Raw genomic sequence first — 17,950 nt, 5'->3', positions numbered from 1 at the left:
TCAAAATCAAAAAAATTTTAAATGAACTTACCAAATAATTTCAACCTATATTGACCCATTTAGAAAATTTCTTCAAACTCCATATCAATCCAACTCCATATATTCCCCTCAAAAAAAAAAAATCCAACTCCATATATTTGCGGTTTTGCATGCGGTCTTTAAATCTTCTTCACTTTGTAGATCGAATGATTCTACACCTTGGTTGTATCAAGGAATTATAGTAACCATGCTTCAAATGCAAAGAACATGGAGATCAAAGGCTTAATTTCTTCATAAAACCCACATGCATGAGTTTTATATTTGTTGTTGATGCAAAAATCGATGACTTGGAGTATAATTTTGATGGATAATTTGTAGCTTTAAAGTATAAAAAAAATGTAGCTAAGAGAGATTTGCTAAAAAAACGTAGATAAGTTGTATGCAATAATCGGTAATAAGATAGGTTTGGTTGTAGAGAGAGATTTAGAATCAATTTATGGAGAAGATGATGTATGTAGTTGTAATAAGAGAGATTGTATGATATTTTTTATTAAGTTAGAACACATAGTGGACTTGGAGCATTATTTTATAACCAAGGGCCAAATTGTTTGAAGCATCATTATAGTAAAGTGGTATGCTCATTTATGGAGAATACAAAATTTGAGCCATTTTGATTGTGTCCAAATATAAGAAAATATAACTTTTACAATCAAAGTTAATCTTTAAATAAACACTATTTTACTAGCTTCCATTTCACTCTTTTTCACTAAAGGAAAGAACTTACCACTTCAGATATTCAAATGTGTAAAAAAATTATATGGACTTGGCCTACACTAAAATCGTATGGATCTATGCTAATTCATGTTATTTATTAAAAAAAAAGTCACTATATAAAAAAATAGATATAATATCTGAGTAATATAGATTGTAAAGTTTGATGATGTGGAAAAAAAACTGCAAAACTTTGCGCTAGCAGACATTGAAGCTAAGCTACAAAATGGCAACACATTACGTAAATTCAGCGAAATGCCATATCCTAATGATCTGATCATAGAAGACGGGCAAAACAAAATGATAATGGACGAGCTTTCCTATGACCGAGGGAAGTTAGAAGAGGAGTTCCAGCGACTGTTTCAAGGATTAACAACTGAGCAACGTGGAATTTACAATGAAATTATGTCAGTTGTATCACGAGGAAAAGGAGGGGTGTTCTTTGTATATGGATACGGAGGAACAGGCAAGACAAAGTTAATCATATGGGATGAAGCTCCCATGATGCATAAATACTGCTTTGAAGCTCTAGATAGGAGTTTAAAGGATGTTATGCAGTTTGTGAATCCTGCAAATCAAGATATCACATTTGGTGGCAAGGTTGTAGTTTTTGTTGGTGATTTAAGAAAAATATTACCCGTGGTGCCTAAAGGAAGCAGACAAGACATTGTCTTCTCAGCAATAAATAGTTCTTACTTATGGGACTTTTGCCGAGTACTTAGGCTGACAAAGAACATGCGCCTCACAACAGGTTCAAGTAATTAAAATAATGAAATTAGAGAATTTTCATAATGGATACTCAATGTTGGAGATGGCTAAGTTGGAGGGCCAAATGATGGTGAGGCCGGTATTGAAATACCCTATGAAATGTTGGTAGATGGGGGACATGACCCTATTGCGACAATAGTAGAAAGCACATATCCTGACATACCGGATCACATTTGGGAATCAAGTTATTTTCAAGAAAGAGCTATTCTTGCTCCAACCAATGAAATTGCTGAGACGGTTAACGATCACGTGTTATCTCAATTGCCAGGTGAAGAAAGAACTTACTTGAGTTCAGATGCAATTTCAGTGGAGGAAGGAAATTTTGGAATTCATGAGATGTATTCAACAGAGTTCCTAAATACAATTAAATGCGGAGGATTACCAAACCATAGTATACGACTGAAGGTTGGAGCACCAGTGATGCTCATAAGGAATATTGATCAAAGTTCTGGGCTATGTAGTGGCACAAGATTGGTCGTTAAGCACTTAGGCGATCGCATTATAAAGGCTATTGTGGTATCTGGTAGTAATTTGGGCAATAAGGTCTTTATTCCACGAATGACGCTGACTTCGTCAGACTCAACAAAATTTCCCATCAAGTTCCAACGGAGACAATTCCCTTTGGTTGTGTGCTTAATGACAATCAATAAAAGTCAAGGACAATCACTTTCACATGTTGGCCTATATCTTCCTCGGTCTGTTTTCAGCTACAGACAATTTTATGTGGCCGTATCAAGAGTTACTAGCAAGAAGGGTTTGAAAATTTTAATAGTTGATAAAGAACGTGGAACATCAAATGTTACCACGAACGTAGTGTACAAAGAAGTATTTCAGAATGTTGGTTAAATACTCTTATTATTAATGTTACTCAATAATTAATTTTTATTTTCATCCACTTTGTTGATATGTATTTTTTTTACCTCAGATTTTCATGATTTTGCATGCGAACTTTAAGTGCTTCAAAATATGTTGCAACAATATTTACAGATATTACATTTGATGTACACAATTATCTCAAAAAATAAACTTCCCGTGCATTTTTGCACGGGTTAAAAGCTAGTATTTGTATAATTGTATGATTATCATATCGAGTAGGCTACGTTATTCTCAACTCGATCCATTTTCATTCACTTCAGAAAAAATAAATTTCAATTAGGGTTAATAAAGATGAATAAGTTTAAATAAGAGTTGAAGAGATCAGTTAATAAATTGAGTCAAAGCTAAAAGATGAGCGATAATTTCAAAAAATTCCAACAATTCAACATTATTAAAATTTAGATAGGAGAATACATCCTCATATACATTAACACAAAATAATGGAACAATTACATCTTTCAAAAAAAAAAAGGGAATTACACATACAATCTCATTAACATGTCAATAAAAAAATCCTATAAGGGCCATTTTGCCTTACAGTTTCCTGACTTTGTGACACAAACTTTGACATGTAAAAAAAAAAAAGACAAGTAGGAGATTCTCGAGCAATAATTTTTTTTTTGCTAACTTTAGGTGTCATAAATGTGAGTGCAAATGAAGGAAAAGAAAGGGAGATGTTAGTAATATGCTGTAATTATTGGCTGAACTTCTATTCATTGCCCTAAAATTATTTAAAATCTCCCAAAAAAAAGTTGAAATTACATCTCTAACGTTTTCCTTCTTTTTCCCTAAACCACCACCACCTCCACCACCATTAGCAAATTTTTTTAGGGTGATGGGCGAACTTTCTTGCCCAGACGTTCGCCCATCGCATTAAAAAATTTTCACTGCTTTCAGGTGGGTGGTGGAGGAGGTGGCGGGTGGTAGTGGGAGGTAGGTGATGGCGGGTGGTTGCAGGGGTGGTGTGGAAAAAAGGAAGGGTAAAGTAGTCTATAAAAATGAATTTTGGGTGATTTTAAGTACTTTTGGGGCGACGTTTAACAATATCATCGTGTAAAAAAAAAGTATATGCAATTTTAAGGGTTTATATAAGAAGCTAAAAATGGAAAAAAAATGTATTAATTGATCATTTATTGTATCGGTTGATGCATAATTTTTCCATAAATTCTTAACTTATTTCCATTTAAGATAGTGTATTTACGTCTTATATGAAACCCACGGGTGTATATAGCATAACCCAATTTTTTAAAAAATAGTATTGATTGTATCGGTTGATCTACCTAATAAAATACATAATATGATGTTATGTTTAGTAATATCATCACTTGATATAAACCTTTTATCTTTGCCATGAATAGTGAGTGTGATTTCATGCTCAAATGTATCGGTAAGCATTGTTGCTTCTTATACAACAATATCTCTTAGGTTGTTGCAAATCGATGATAATATATGATCCAATCAGTTATTACATTCTATATAAAAAAAATCTCAGACACATTTTAGATTTGTGAAAGGATTGGGTCAGACCGTCTGACCCAATGCATATTGTTAGACGGGCTGAGCCCAGTACTTTGAATTTGTTGAAACAAATTTAAAACCCAAAAATCTCCACTTTCACTTCCTCCGTCCTGAACTTCACAGGTTCTGCAATTGCCCTCTTTCTCTCTCTCTATTCATCCTCACCATCTTCAAAAATTCTGCAACTACTTTCACCGAAAAAGGTAGCAAACTCGGAGCAGGCGAATTTGTCTTAACGAAAGCGCACGTTAATGGCAATAATAACAACTCCACAAACACAAAGTTCATCGGCTTTGTTAATGGTAAGAACTAAGAACAACTCCACGTACAAACACAAAGTTCATCGGCTTTGCAGTTCTTGAGTGGTGTGATGTGATCAACTATTTCAAAATTACTCAATTATAACAAACAATAACATTAATCATAATTGCAGAGACAAACCCATGTCCACCTGAAAGAGAAATAACCCGCTGCTGTTGTTTGGTTTCATTGGCATCTTCTTCCCATTTATTCTTTCACTTGATATTTTTTATTCTTTCAGTTAGTTCTTTTTTTCTTTCAGTTTTAGTGTTTTTTATTTTTTCAGTTAGTTCTTTTTTTCTTTCAGTTGGTGTTTTTTATTCTTTCAGTTAGTTTTTTTTTTCTTTCAGTTGGTGTTTTTAGTTCTTTTTTTCTTTCAGTTGGTGTTTTTTATTCTTTCTGTTAGTTTTTTTTTTCTTTCAGTTGGTGTTTTTTATTCTTTCAGTTAGTTCTTTTTTTCTTTCAGTTACTTTCAGTTAGACTTAAGTTATTTTCAGTTAGACCTAAGTTACTTTCATTTAGACCTAAGTTACTTTCATTATTTAAAGGTAACTTACTTTCATTTAGACCTAAGTTACTTTCAGTTAGACCTAAGTTACTTTCAGTTAGACCTAAGTTACTTTCAGTTAGACCTAAGTTACTTTAATTTTTAGTTACCTTACTTTCATTTAGACTAACTGAAAAAAATGAAGACTAACTAAAAACGAACTAAGACTAACTGAAAAAGAATGAAGACTAACTGAAAAAAATGAAGACTACCTGAAAAAAAAATGAAGACTACCTGAAACTCAAATGAAGTGGTCCGACGAGAATATTGTGTCGGACTCGTCCGACACAATACGAACTCTTTAGATTTATACCATGTAGACAAAGACAAAGACAAAGACAAATTAATGTCGTTTTGAGTCTTTCTTTAAAGACTCCAAGTTTTAAATATACATTTTACCATCATTCTTGTTCATTAGGAAAAAAAAAAAAAAGAGCAAAACTATGCATTTTCCGTTACGAAGTACTAGCAAACTAGTGTATACAAGATACATATAAACTGCTTATTGAACAAAAAAAAAATACAAGCCTCTGCCTGGAAAATAAAGCCTCGTGAAGTCTTATGTGTTACCATTCTTTGGGACAACTTTCTTAATGAGACAATACTTGTCAATTTGGATGGAACAAGGAGCTTCATTTAGGTAAATGCAAGCTCTTCGACATTAAAAATAAGTCAAAAAATACTAATTACTTTTGGAATGGCAATTGGAATGATTTTAAGTCCTATTTATTCATTATCTATGTTATGTAAAATATTTATGGGTATAAATTATTTAACATTACAAACTCTTCTTTTTTCTATTATGGGCCGCGAGAGTGACTTTTTAGGAAATTTATATGTAAATGAGATTGATCATGTACCTTCCATATTTAAAAGTCAGGAATCTGGATTTTCTAAAGTTTTACGAGAACTCTAAAAGGATGGTTGAGATTGAGCTAAGGGCCTGTTTTCCCCAGCTTATTTTCAGCTTATTTTCAGTTCAGTTCAGTTCCATTCTTTTATAACCATTTTGTTAAATATTATTATTATGTTGGTCTAATTCATTTTACTAATTACTCTTATTATTATTGTTATTATTATTTATTTTTATATCATTATTACTAAGTATTAAAGAGTATCAAAGGTAGTGAATGTTCAAACTTTTCATGTGCACGTTATGTATGCCATCTATTTTTATAAGGTATAAATATTTTGTCCATTTAATTTTTGATTGAAGTATTTGATGCATATACCATTTTAAACTTGTTTTAAATAGCAAGTTGGAATGAGAATTTTTAAATGATTTGCTTTTGTAATTTTTTTCATTCCATTAATTAGAGCATTAAGGGTATTTTGGTCACTTCAAAAAAGGACACCACACCTCCTCCCTTGGCTTATATAATAGAGATATAAATCTAAACCTTAATTTAAACCTTAAACCTTAATTAAAAAAACCTTTAAACTACCCAGCCACCCTACCCAGCCGCCCCCTACCCAGCCACCCCACCAGCTACCCAACTACCCAACCACCCCCACCCCTTAAACCCCTACCGCCGAACCCCCACCCGTACACAGCCACCTCCCCTGCCCAGCCACCCCACCAGCTGCCCAATCACCCTCCCACCCCACTGGCTGCCCAACCACCCCCCACCCCTTAAACCCCTACCGCCGACCCCCCCACCCCTGCACATCCACCCCACCGGCTGCCCAACCAACCTCCCACCCCATCGGCTGCCCAACCACCCCCACCCTTAAACCCCTACCGCCGAACCCCCACCCCTGCCCAGCCGCCTCCCCTGCCTAGCCACCCCACCGGCTGCCCAACCACCCTCCCACCCTACCGGCTGCCCAACCACCCCCAACCCAGCCCATTTCGACCACCCCCACCCCAATCTGACCACTCCCACCTCATCCTCGCCTTCCGACCACCCCCCACACCATCACAGCCACACCCGCCCACCCCTCCCCTTAATTAATTTCATTTTTTTAATTTTTTTTTCTGTTTTTCCTTTTTAATTTTTTTTAATGTTTAGTTTAAGGTTTAATATTTAGTTTAAGGTTAAAATTTAAATTAAGGTTTAAACTAAGGTTTAAGGGATGTTTTAGTTACAATTGGGATAATAGGTTAAACTCAAGTATACCAGTGAGATTTCGCCAAAACTCGGGTATAACAGTGGGAATATCCCAAAAAAAATGTATTAAATTGATCATTTATTGCACCGGTTGATGCATAATCTTTCCACAAATTCCTAACTTATTTTCATTTAAGGTAGTGTATTCACGTCTTATATGCAATCCATAGAAAGCATATAGCATAATCGGAAAAAAAATATTATTGATTGCATCGGTTTATCGTCCTAATAAGATACAAAATATAATGTTATGTTAGTTAATATCATCACTTGATATAAACCTTTTAATATCTTTGCCATGAATAGTGAGTGTGATTTCATGCTCAAATGATAGTCGAATTCAAGGCATAGCTTCAGGGAAGCATTGTTGCTTCTTATACAACAATATCTCTTAAGTTGTTGCAAATAGATGATAATATATAATCCAATCAGTTACATTTTATATAAAAAAAAATCTCAGCCGTATTTTTAAAATTATACCATGTAGGCAAAGGAAAAGACAAACTAATGTCATTTTGAATCATTTTATATATAACTTTAAAGGATTAGTATCAATTGTTATTTTATTAAAAAAAAAAATAGATAAGACATGAGGTAGTAAAGTAGTTATTTTACTTGGAGGAGAGAGAGTGGTGGTTCATGTTTGTTGAGCAAAAAATAAAAGATTAAAATAACTATGGTTGTATCCAAAAAATAAAATTGCAAAGGGTAAGTACGACTAATAAAAATAAAAAGTGTAGAAAGTATTGTGTGATAGAGGGTATAAAAAGAAAAATTGTAGATAAAAAATATATGAAAAGAAGTTGAATATAGAAAAGCAAACCATTGCCAAAAAAATAGAAAAACAAACTTTCTATCCTTATGGGATTTGAACCCATGTCCTCTACACTAGCAAGTGTAAAGCAAACCACCAAGCCAAACTTCATTTTGTTTATTATAATTGTTGTTTCTTTCCTTTATTACAAACTTTAAATCAAAACTGGGATCCTATATTGGTTGCCCCTCAAAACAACCCCCAGGGCCGGGCCTCATTCTCAACCCGATCCATTTTCATTCACTTCAGAAAAAATAAGTTTCAATTAGGGTTGATAAAGATAAATAAGTTTAAATAAGAGTTGAAGAGATCGTTTAATAAATTGACTTAAAGCTAAAAAGATGAGCGAGAATTTCAAAAAATTCCAACAATTCAAAATTATTAAGATTTAGATAGAAGAATACATCATCACATACATTAGGAGGAGAGCCAATAGTTGATCCCAAATTTGGATCATGAGGCGAGAGGCATTAAAGAGGAATAAAGAGATAGGAGAGAGATAAAAAGGAGGAAAGAGAGCCATGGTCAGATCGTTGGAACGATCTTGGCAAACAAGAGTTCATCGCCACATGGCGGAAGGGGAGAGGAAGAAAAAAATGGAGCAAGCCTCACTGCTGCTGCATGGCAGACATCTAACGCCCCTCATTTCTCCAATCTAAAGGCTAGGATTATTTGTAATTGTTAACGTTGCAAATTTTTGCAACAGACGTATTGTCAGTTTAAACAGCTATATTTTTTTTTGTCTATAAATAGAGACCAATATTGAACTATTGTTACACATCTTATTTTTGAGCTTATTTTGTTATTAGAAGTCATATTTGTTTCCTTTCTTTATTTATCTACCCCACAAAAATAAATTATCTCCTAGAAAATATTTGGCTAAAATTCGGGCAACATAGGGGTTAATTAAGCTGCTACGTTTTTATTATTATTATATTATTATGTAATTCTATATGTATGTGTTATTTCTATTGTTTAATGCAATATTTTATTATTATTATATTTTTCTGATTGAGTTAATTACCGTATCTAATTATGTACAATATTAACGAAATTAATTTTTACTAATAGTTTTTAATCACAAACATAAAAATTATTTACATTCAATAATCATTAATTGATTCTTAAATAATCCATAATAAATAAAAAAGATGGGATGGAAAGGAGATTGAGGAGAGAGAATATACGGTGGAGTATAGTAAAAAGTAGGAAATAGAAGGTGAAGATCTAAAATTATAGATCATCCATTAGGGGTGAAGAGATCATTAAAATCAATTGTGGATCATAAATGAGGTGGAAGAGTGAGAAATTAATAAAGTAATTGATGACCCCCAATTTGGGATCATCCATTGGCCATGCTCTAACACACGATAAGGGAATTACATCTTTCAAAAAAGAAGAAAAGATAAGAGAATTACACATACAACCTCATCAACATGTCAAAAAAAATCCTATGAGGGGAATTTTGCCTTACAGTTTCCGAGTTTATGACACATACTTTCACATGTAAAAAAAAAAAAGACAAGTAGGAGATTCTCGAGCAATTTTTTTTTCCTAACTTTAGGTGTCATAAATGTGAGTGCAAATGAAGGAAAAGAAAGGCAGATGTTAGTAATATGCTGTAATTATTGGTTGTATCATCCTATAAAAAAAATGTAATCTTAAGGACGATATATAAGATACATAAAATGGAAAAAAAAATGTATTAATTGATCATTTAATTTATTGCACCGGTGCATGCATAATATTTTCATAAATTCTTCATTTATTTCCATTTAAGGCAGTGTATTTACATTATATATGCAACTCATAAAATGCATATAGCATAACCAATTAAATATTATTGGTTTATCGGTTTATCTCCCTAGTAAAATACAAAATATGATGTTATGTTAGTAATATCATCACTTGATATAAACCTTTTAATGAGCCGAGCCCGAATAATGTTAGGCTTGAATTGAGCTCGAGCTTCGAAAACAAGGCCCAACTCAAGCTCGTGGCTCGTCGAGCCTCAAAAACGGAGCTCGGCTCGAGCTCGTGTCTTTGAATGTGAGGTTCGGCTCGAGCTTGTTTAAGGGTCAACTCGAAACTGACTTGGTTGAACTTAGAAAATCAGGCTTTGAAATTTTACAGCCCAACTTAATCTTGTTAACTCAAATCTTTTATTCATTAAAGATTTAGATGTTGAAGAATCAATCCCAACAACTAAGCTAGATCTAACATCTAAAACTATCTAAACATATGTAGGTACACTCATATTTATAATGTTGAATTCCTAACACACTTGTTATTCCCTCGATGTGGGACATATGGAAGTTAAAAAGCAAAATCATCCAGCTACAAGCCTTGGCATAGATGATTTGAACTACTTCAGTTTGTAAAATATCCCCACCACCCATTCCAAAACAAACTTTTCAACTACCTTAGTGGATCGTAATAGTTTTATATTAATTACATAATAATTAGATAGTATTTAAGTTATAAGATTTGTGCAACCTATAAATTGTCAAATATTTTCAAAGTATAAATAACCTTCATCAAGAAAAGTTAGACATGTCAAACAATAAGTAAGGGAAAATAAGGGTGTTGTTTGTCTTTGAAATGATGTAGGACACTTAATAATTTGCATAAATATTACATAAGTAAGAAGTTTTCGAGCATGCTCACGAGCTTCCAAGCCGAGCCATAGACGGCTTGGGTTTGGCTCGTTTATATACTGAGTCGAACCCGAACTCGAGTCGAGCCCGCTCGAGTCGAGTTTTGACCGAGTCGAACTCGAATAGTTTGCGAGCAGGCTTGGCTCATTCCCACCCCTAATCGTTGCCATGAATAGTGAGTGTGATTTCATGCTAAAATGATAGTAGAATTCAAGGCAGGGCTTTAGGGTAGCATTGTTGCTTCTTATACAACAATATCTCTTAAGTTGTTGCAAATAGATGATAATATATGATCCAATCAGTTACATTTTATATAAAAAAATTCTCAGCCGTATCTAACATATATATTAAAAGGCGTGCGTAACAACGTCGATGCGCCACGTGGCACTCTCCTCCTGCTACTAGAATTTTGCCATGTGCCTGTTAACCAACAAAGTCAAGTGGTCATTATTTAAAAAATAAATATGCTGAAGCCTGGACTCGAACCTCTGACCTTACGTAAGGGTTTTCAAAGAATCACCATCTCATCTAACATTTCTTAATGATCCATGTTTCCACAAAATTAAAAATATGTGTTGTAATTAGTTAATGTTATTAAACATATCCCTTACATCCTTAAAAATAAATAAATTTGCATGTTCATTAGAATTAATTATGTATGCATGATACTATTTGAAGAGCAGTGTTGACCGCTACATCTACTACAGTCTTAACCACTAGGCTAAGTTATATTTATTGTTATTATCATAAAGTATTATATTAATAAATAATTTTTTTTCTTACCCGGGGCATAGCCCGGGTATAATAACTAGTTTTAAATTTATACCATGTACGCAAAGACAAAGACAAATTAATGTCGTTTTGAGTCTTGTTTTAAAGACTCCAAGTTTCAAATGTACAATTTTCTATCATTGTTCATTAGAAAAAAAAAAAAAAAAAAACTATGCATTTTCCGTTACGAAGTAGTACTCTCTTCATTTCATTTTAATCTACACACTTACACTTTTCATGCATGTCAATACAAAACTTTAAGAACATATATCTTTATTTTTGTATTTGTAAAAATTATAAAAAATACATATTAATAAAATACATATTATGATGAATCTAACAAGATCTCACATGACTATATTTTCATCCGCGTATAAAAATCACAAATGATGGTCAAAGTGAAATTTGTCAATACTGTAAAATATCAAAGTGTAACAATTAAAATGAAAAGGAGGGAGTAGCAAATTAATTAGTGTATAGAAGATACATATGAACTGCTTATTGAACAAAAGAAATACAAGCCTCTGCTTGGGAAATAAAGCCTCGTGAAGTCTAATGTGTTACCATTCTTTGAGACAACTTCTTAATGAGACAATACTTGTCAACTCGGATGAAACAAGTACCTCCATTATCCCACCAGCAGCAGGAAGTCCGGATTCTCTAGAGTTATACGAGAACTCTACAAGAATGGTTGAGATTAAGCTAATTCTATAAGTAGAATTCTCTTAAAACATTCAGACTTTGACAAAATTATTGAATCATCATGATAATATATATCTTTTTAACATATCTTATCCTATTAGCAGTTACGCCCAAGTTAGAGTATTGTTGCACTATCTAAAGCACCAGCTACGTACACCTTAAAACTTTTTATTAGCTTAGTTATTGTCCAAAAGTTTTACTCCTATTCCGATTTGTTGTATAATTAATACAAAAAACATAAAATAATTATTATTGATTATCATTATTATCATTAATTATTATTATTATTAATTTATGATTACTAATATTATTTATTTATAACTATCATTTAAATCTAAAAATATCCAAAATACTATTATTATTACATTATTGATTATTCCTTATTATTACTCATCATTATAATTATTATTTAATATTCATATTATTATTGTTTCAATATTATTTATATATTTATTATATTCAATTTAATTCAATTCAATTCAATTCAGTTCAGCTGTTTTATGTTGAAGAGAACATGCCCTAACTCAACAAGTAGAATTCTCTTAGAACTCTAGAAGATTCGGATTTGCTGTTTAGACAAATTTATGGAATTATCATGTTAAATGTTAATATCTTTGGACTTTGAACATATCTAATCCTATTGGCCGTTACGCCCAACTGGGAGTATTCCTATTCAGATTTGTTGTAGGATTAATTTTGTTGCACTATATAAAGCACCAGCTACACCTTAAACATTTTATTAGCTTATTGTCCAAAAGTTTTTGACTCTCTAATCTCTCTCTTTCATCTAGCATCACCGCCTACACACAACCTCAAGAACCACGCACCATTAACACCACCACCAAGACTACCACCACTAGTCTAACCACGACCGCATCGCGCCGACAACATAACGATGAACACTTTTACTGTTCCGCCCGGCTACAAGTTCCGACCCACAAGTCAAATAATTCTTATCACACATCTTAAACCTATAGTTTTTGGTGATTTAGAAAATCTACTTACAAGCAATAATAATATACGTGAAGCTGATATCTATAGTTGTCATCCATCTGAGTTATTTCAAGACTTGCAACACAACGATGACGAATATAAAATTGAACGTTATTTTTACACTACATTGAAGAAAGTTAGTGACAAAGATGGTAAGAATGGAAGAAACTACCTAAGAAATATTGAAAAAATTGGAAAGTGGCATGGTGAGTATACCAAGACAATTCTTGATGATCATGGTGAAGTTATAGGGTATGATAAATATTTCAAGTTTGTATCAGAAACAAAAGATGATAATAAGACGGAGGAATGGAATATGCATGAGTATTCTTTAAAACAAGAGCTTATACCAGAGTATATTGATGAAAAGAAGAAGAATTTAGTGGTATGTAAGATTGTCAAGATAGTGAAGGCTAATCGCATAGTCAAAAACAAAAATAGAGTGTTGATTCGTTTGAGATGTGCACAAGCACAACCTTGTTCTTGTCATGGTAGTAGTAATAATAATAATGACGTGATTATGATAGCGAATTATGCGGAACAACAACAACAACAACAACAACAACAACCAAGTGATCATGATCAGATTATTGTTAATCACTCGGAAGATAGTACTATTGTTGGTAGCAATGTCGTCAATAATGGTAGTGACATGAATATGATGACGAATTATGTCTTTATTGATCAGCAAGAGGAAGAACTATCGTGGAAGAACCAACAATCAAGTGATCATATTATTGTTAATAACTTGGAAGATAATACTATTGTTGGTAGCAATGTCGTCAATGGTAGTGACATGAATATGATGACGGATTATGTCTTTATTGATCAACAAGATGAAGAACCATCATGGAATAAACAACAACCAAGTGATCAGATTATTATTAATAACTTGGAAGATAATACTATTGTTGGTAGCAGCAATGTGAATGGTTGTAACTTGAATATGATGACGGATTATGTTGTTATTGCTGAACAAGAGGATGAAGAAGTATCATGGAAGAACCAACAACAAAGTCAAAGTGATCAGATTATTATTCTTAACAACTTGGAAGATGTCAATGGTAGTAACGTGAGGATAGACCAACTATTTGATTATGAAGTTCAATGCCGTAAAGTACGTAAAGAAGGAGATATATTTGTACATTCATTATTGATCACTGAGGAAGAGCAAGATGATTTGATCAGAGAATACCAACAAACTCAGCACGCAGGAGAATGAAATTTGGTAGTGATTTTTTTTTTAGGGGAATTTTGGTAGTGATATCATTTTGATAGTTTCACGTAATTCTTTTGATTTAGCACGTTAGATTTTTTATGTTTTCTGTTTCATTCAAAAATTTTAAGAAGCAATAACATTCTGTATTTGTGTTATGTTTCGTGCCTAGATATGTTTTCAAGTAAGCAACTTTATAATATATGATATGACTTTGATAGCCACAAATCTTATGTCTTGTTCAGCTGGTTTTAAAATGTATGCAAAAGAGGTCCGCGAGAAAGTAGAGACTGAATTAGAGTGTGGGATTTCCAGTTCAATTCCGGCATTTTCAGGCGAATTTGAAGCTACCGGAACCCTAATTTGCGACAAGGAGTGAAATGGAGTGAAGGGAAACTGAAATGTGGAGGAAAAATCCCTAATTTTAGGGCGTTTTCTTTGTTTTCCCTAATTCTTAAAGTTTCTTTTGGCGCCAAATACCTATGTATTGCTAGCAAATGCAATGCTTCCGTTTTAGAAGGTTTTTGTTTTGTTTCTATGCATGGAATGCGTGCGAAAATAAATAAAGAGTAAATTGCGTAATAATATATACGAAAAATTATTCATAAAATTTATGTATATTTTTCTTCTGTTTTTTGAAAACCAATTAATGATGTAAATATTTTGTTAATTGAGGATATAATGGTAAAAGATGGTGAATTTGTATTTTATTACTTAAAGGTATAAAAAGATTTACCATTTTTGATGTCTCCCTCCTCTTCCTTTATATAATAGAGAATCCATTGGAAGCTTATATGGCTTTTATTGAAGTGGTAGGAAAGGAATGGAGATGGCATTGATTGTGTTCGTGCTATCTAATACATAATTCTAGTAAGATATAACATGATTATGGTTGTGCCATTTTAAATTGGTATAATCTAAATTAAAGCTCGGGTATGACACGACTCACAGACTCATCGTGTTGGGTTGTCTCGTGATCACTCTTAAGTTTGAAACTCGTGATTTTATCATCCTTTTGTGTTTAGCAATTTATAACTCGTGTGGTGTCATGTCATGTCGTACCGTGCAATGTTTTCCCATCCTAGAGAGTAGTCTGATTACGATGAACAACCCAACAAGCACAATAACATTAAATAAGTGTTACATGTTGTAGCCAGAAGCTGCTGGTACTGATTTGCTGGATATATAGGCAGTGTATGTGGTTGGCCTCTTGGTTATTTTGAGCAAAACTATTCTTTGTGCTACCTTGCCGACAAAGTACTTGATTCCTTTGACGATGAATGTATAGTTTACAATTTTCACTATTCTTTCGTTTTCGACAAATCTGCACATCCTAGGTCCTCTAGTATAATGACCTTACTATTCCATCATCAGTTCTTGGACACATGATTCGTGCTAATTGTTCCATGCATATCATCATGTTTCAGCTAATTGTTCGCTAATGGCTTTCTAATCTATCCAAATTGGAATAAACATGATAGGTATTGTTATTATTATTATTATTATTATTATTGTTAATATTTGTTTAATACTATATTTTATGACGTATTGGGAAATAATTTTTCAAGTAACGTTTAGTCAAAACTCTATTAAAGGCGAAAAATAGTTATCTCGCGATTGAGGAATAGTGTTTTGCAAACATTAAAGTTCAACTTTTGAAGTAGCAACATTTTTTTGTGTAGCTTTATTTGAAGGTAAATTTAAATATTGTTCAGTTTTTTTTTTCTTTTACTAATACAACAAATACTTTACCGGGCACCAAGGTCCTGCAAGAACCGTGAGACTACCTCGTGTTGGTGAAGCGAGTATTCTTATTCATAAACCAAGAAATAATCTCAAAATATTGGCTCAACATATTATTTCATATTTTCCTGTTTTATGCAAGCGAGAAAGAAAAGTATAAATTGATAAATACTACCTCCGTTTCTTATTATTTGCAACGATTAGACGTTTTCTATTCACGCTTTATGTCAAATCGTTGCAAATAATATGAAACGGAGGTAGCATAACAGATGAAATCTTTAATATCTAAACATTTATTACATTCGATTATTTTGCACCAAAAAATGTGTGGCTTCCATGCCTTTCTCTATAACCATGATCCATGATTATTTAGAGAATTTGATATCAAGATCAATTTATACGATTTTATGATGCTATTTAGTACTCCCTCTGTTTTTTTTTAACATTCTCACTTTCCTGTGCACATCTCCCAATGCACTTCTTTGAACTTAAATATCTTTCATTATATATTAGTAAAAATTATAACGATTGAATATTAATAATGTACTAATTGAGACGAATCAAACAAGACCCCACATGACTATATTTTTTCTTATAAATTGAAAAAAATTGAGAAGATTCTCTCCAAGTATGAATAGTGCCAAGATTCCAAGTGAGAAAGATAAAAAAAACAGAGGGAGTATCATTTTTCTAATTATGCTCATTATTGCAGAAAATATGTGTATAATTTGTGGTGTGTTTAGTTCAACCAATTTTGATTTATCTTTATCTTATTGTCAAATTTGATAGAACAAAAAAATGCAAGGGTCTGGACAAACCAATAACAAGGACGAGAGATTGCTACACTTATAAACCTTAATAATACTTCATCTATTTTATATACTTGACATATTTCTTTTTACACATTTTCAATGTATTTTTTTAACCAATAATAATCCTAATTTCCTATAAGTAAAAGTTACAAAAATTATAATTCAAAAGTATTTGTCGAGACAAATTTAACAAAATTTGACATGACTGTATTTTTCTTAACGTGAAAATCACAAAGCATCATCAAAAGAGAGTGTGTATATATTGAGAAAAGCAGACACCGTGTCAAGTATTAATTTTGAAACGGAAGAAGTGTATATATGTATAACTTAGATCACTGCGTTTTCTATGTGGCTGTGCGTAGGGGTGTAAGTTATTTGGTTAAAAACCGAAAACCAAACCAAACCAAACCGAATTAGTAATTTGGTTTGGTTTTTTTTTGAAATTCGGTTTGGTTTGGATTCAAAAAAATTATTTTTTCGGTTTTTCGGTTTGGATTGGTTTTGGAAAACCGAAAAAACCGAAAAAAACCGAATTATTGTCACTTAACATACGAATTTTGTCTATTATTTTTTTGTGTTTCTTTTTTTTAATATTAATTACAAAAATACAAAAATATTGTCACGTGAAATACAAATTATCAAAAAATTTGGTTTAAATTCGGTTTGGTTTTTATCTTGGTTTGATTTAATTTCATTTCGGTTTGGTTTGGATTTTGGAATATGAAAAAAAAATTGGTTTCTTTTGGTTTGGATTTTGAAAGATAAAAAAAATCCGGTTTGGTTTGGTTTTTGATTTCATATTTTGGTTTGGATTGAGTCGAATTTCGGTTTGGATTTGGTTTGGAAATTTCAAAACCGAATTAATTTTGGTTTGGTTTGGTTTTGACCTTAAACCAAACCAAAAACCGAACTTACACCCCTAGCTGCACGCGCAACATCTCTGTTATCTCATCTTTAAAAGGTCATATCTTACTTGTTCTTAATAGATACTCCCTCTGTTTTTTTTTTATCATTCCTACTTTTCTGTGCGCGTCTTCCAATGCACGTTTTAAAACTTAAATATCTTTCATTATATATTAGTAAAAATTATAACGATTGAATATTAATAAAGTACTAATTGAGACGAATCAAATAAGACCCCACATGACTATGTTTTTTCTTATAAATTGTGAACATTTGAGAAGATTCTCCCTATACATGAATAGTGTCAAGATTCCAAGTGAGAAAGATAAAAAAAACAGAGGGAGTATGTATTAAGCTTTTGATGAGGTGTAGGAAAATTATTTTCGAGCCAAATTTTCATCTCTAACTTCAATAATCTTCCACTATGTTGAGCTTATTGTGAAAAATATCCATTTGAAATTGATCCTTA

At 32.4% G+C, this 17,950-nt stretch overlaps 2 protein-coding genes across 2 annotated transcripts; both read left to right on the top strand.

The window, feature by feature from the left end:
• Window positions 1-1,005: 1,005 nt before the first annotated feature.
• LOC130589578 (uncharacterized) lies at window positions 1,006-2,364 on the top strand. The gene is made up of 2 exons (XM_057390885.1): window positions 1,006-1,507; window positions 1,628-2,364. Exons 1-2 carry the CDS (start codon window positions 1,006-1,008, stop codon window positions 2,362-2,364), a joined length of 1,239 nt encoding a protein of 412 aa, XP_057246868.1.
• Window positions 2,365-12,709: 10,345 nt separating this feature from the next.
• LOC130589577 (NAC domain-containing protein 72-like) lies at window positions 12,710-14,029 on the top strand. Its single transcript, XM_057390884.1, has one exon. The coding sequence runs from the start codon at window positions 12,710-12,712 to the stop codon at window positions 14,027-14,029; it is 1,320 nt and encodes a 439-aa protein (XP_057246867.1).
• The last annotated feature ends 3,921 nt before the right edge of the window (window positions 14,030-17,950 follow it).

This window comes from Beta vulgaris, chromosome 7 (assembly GCF_026745355.1).
Source record: "Beta vulgaris subsp. vulgaris cultivar EL10 chromosome 7, EL10.2, whole genome shotgun sequence".
NCBI classification, from domain to species: Eukaryota; Viridiplantae; Streptophyta; class Magnoliopsida; order Caryophyllales; family Amaranthaceae; genus Beta; species Beta vulgaris.
Note: the sequence above shows the minus strand (reverse complement) of the source record. Positions and strands in the feature narration are given on the sequence as shown.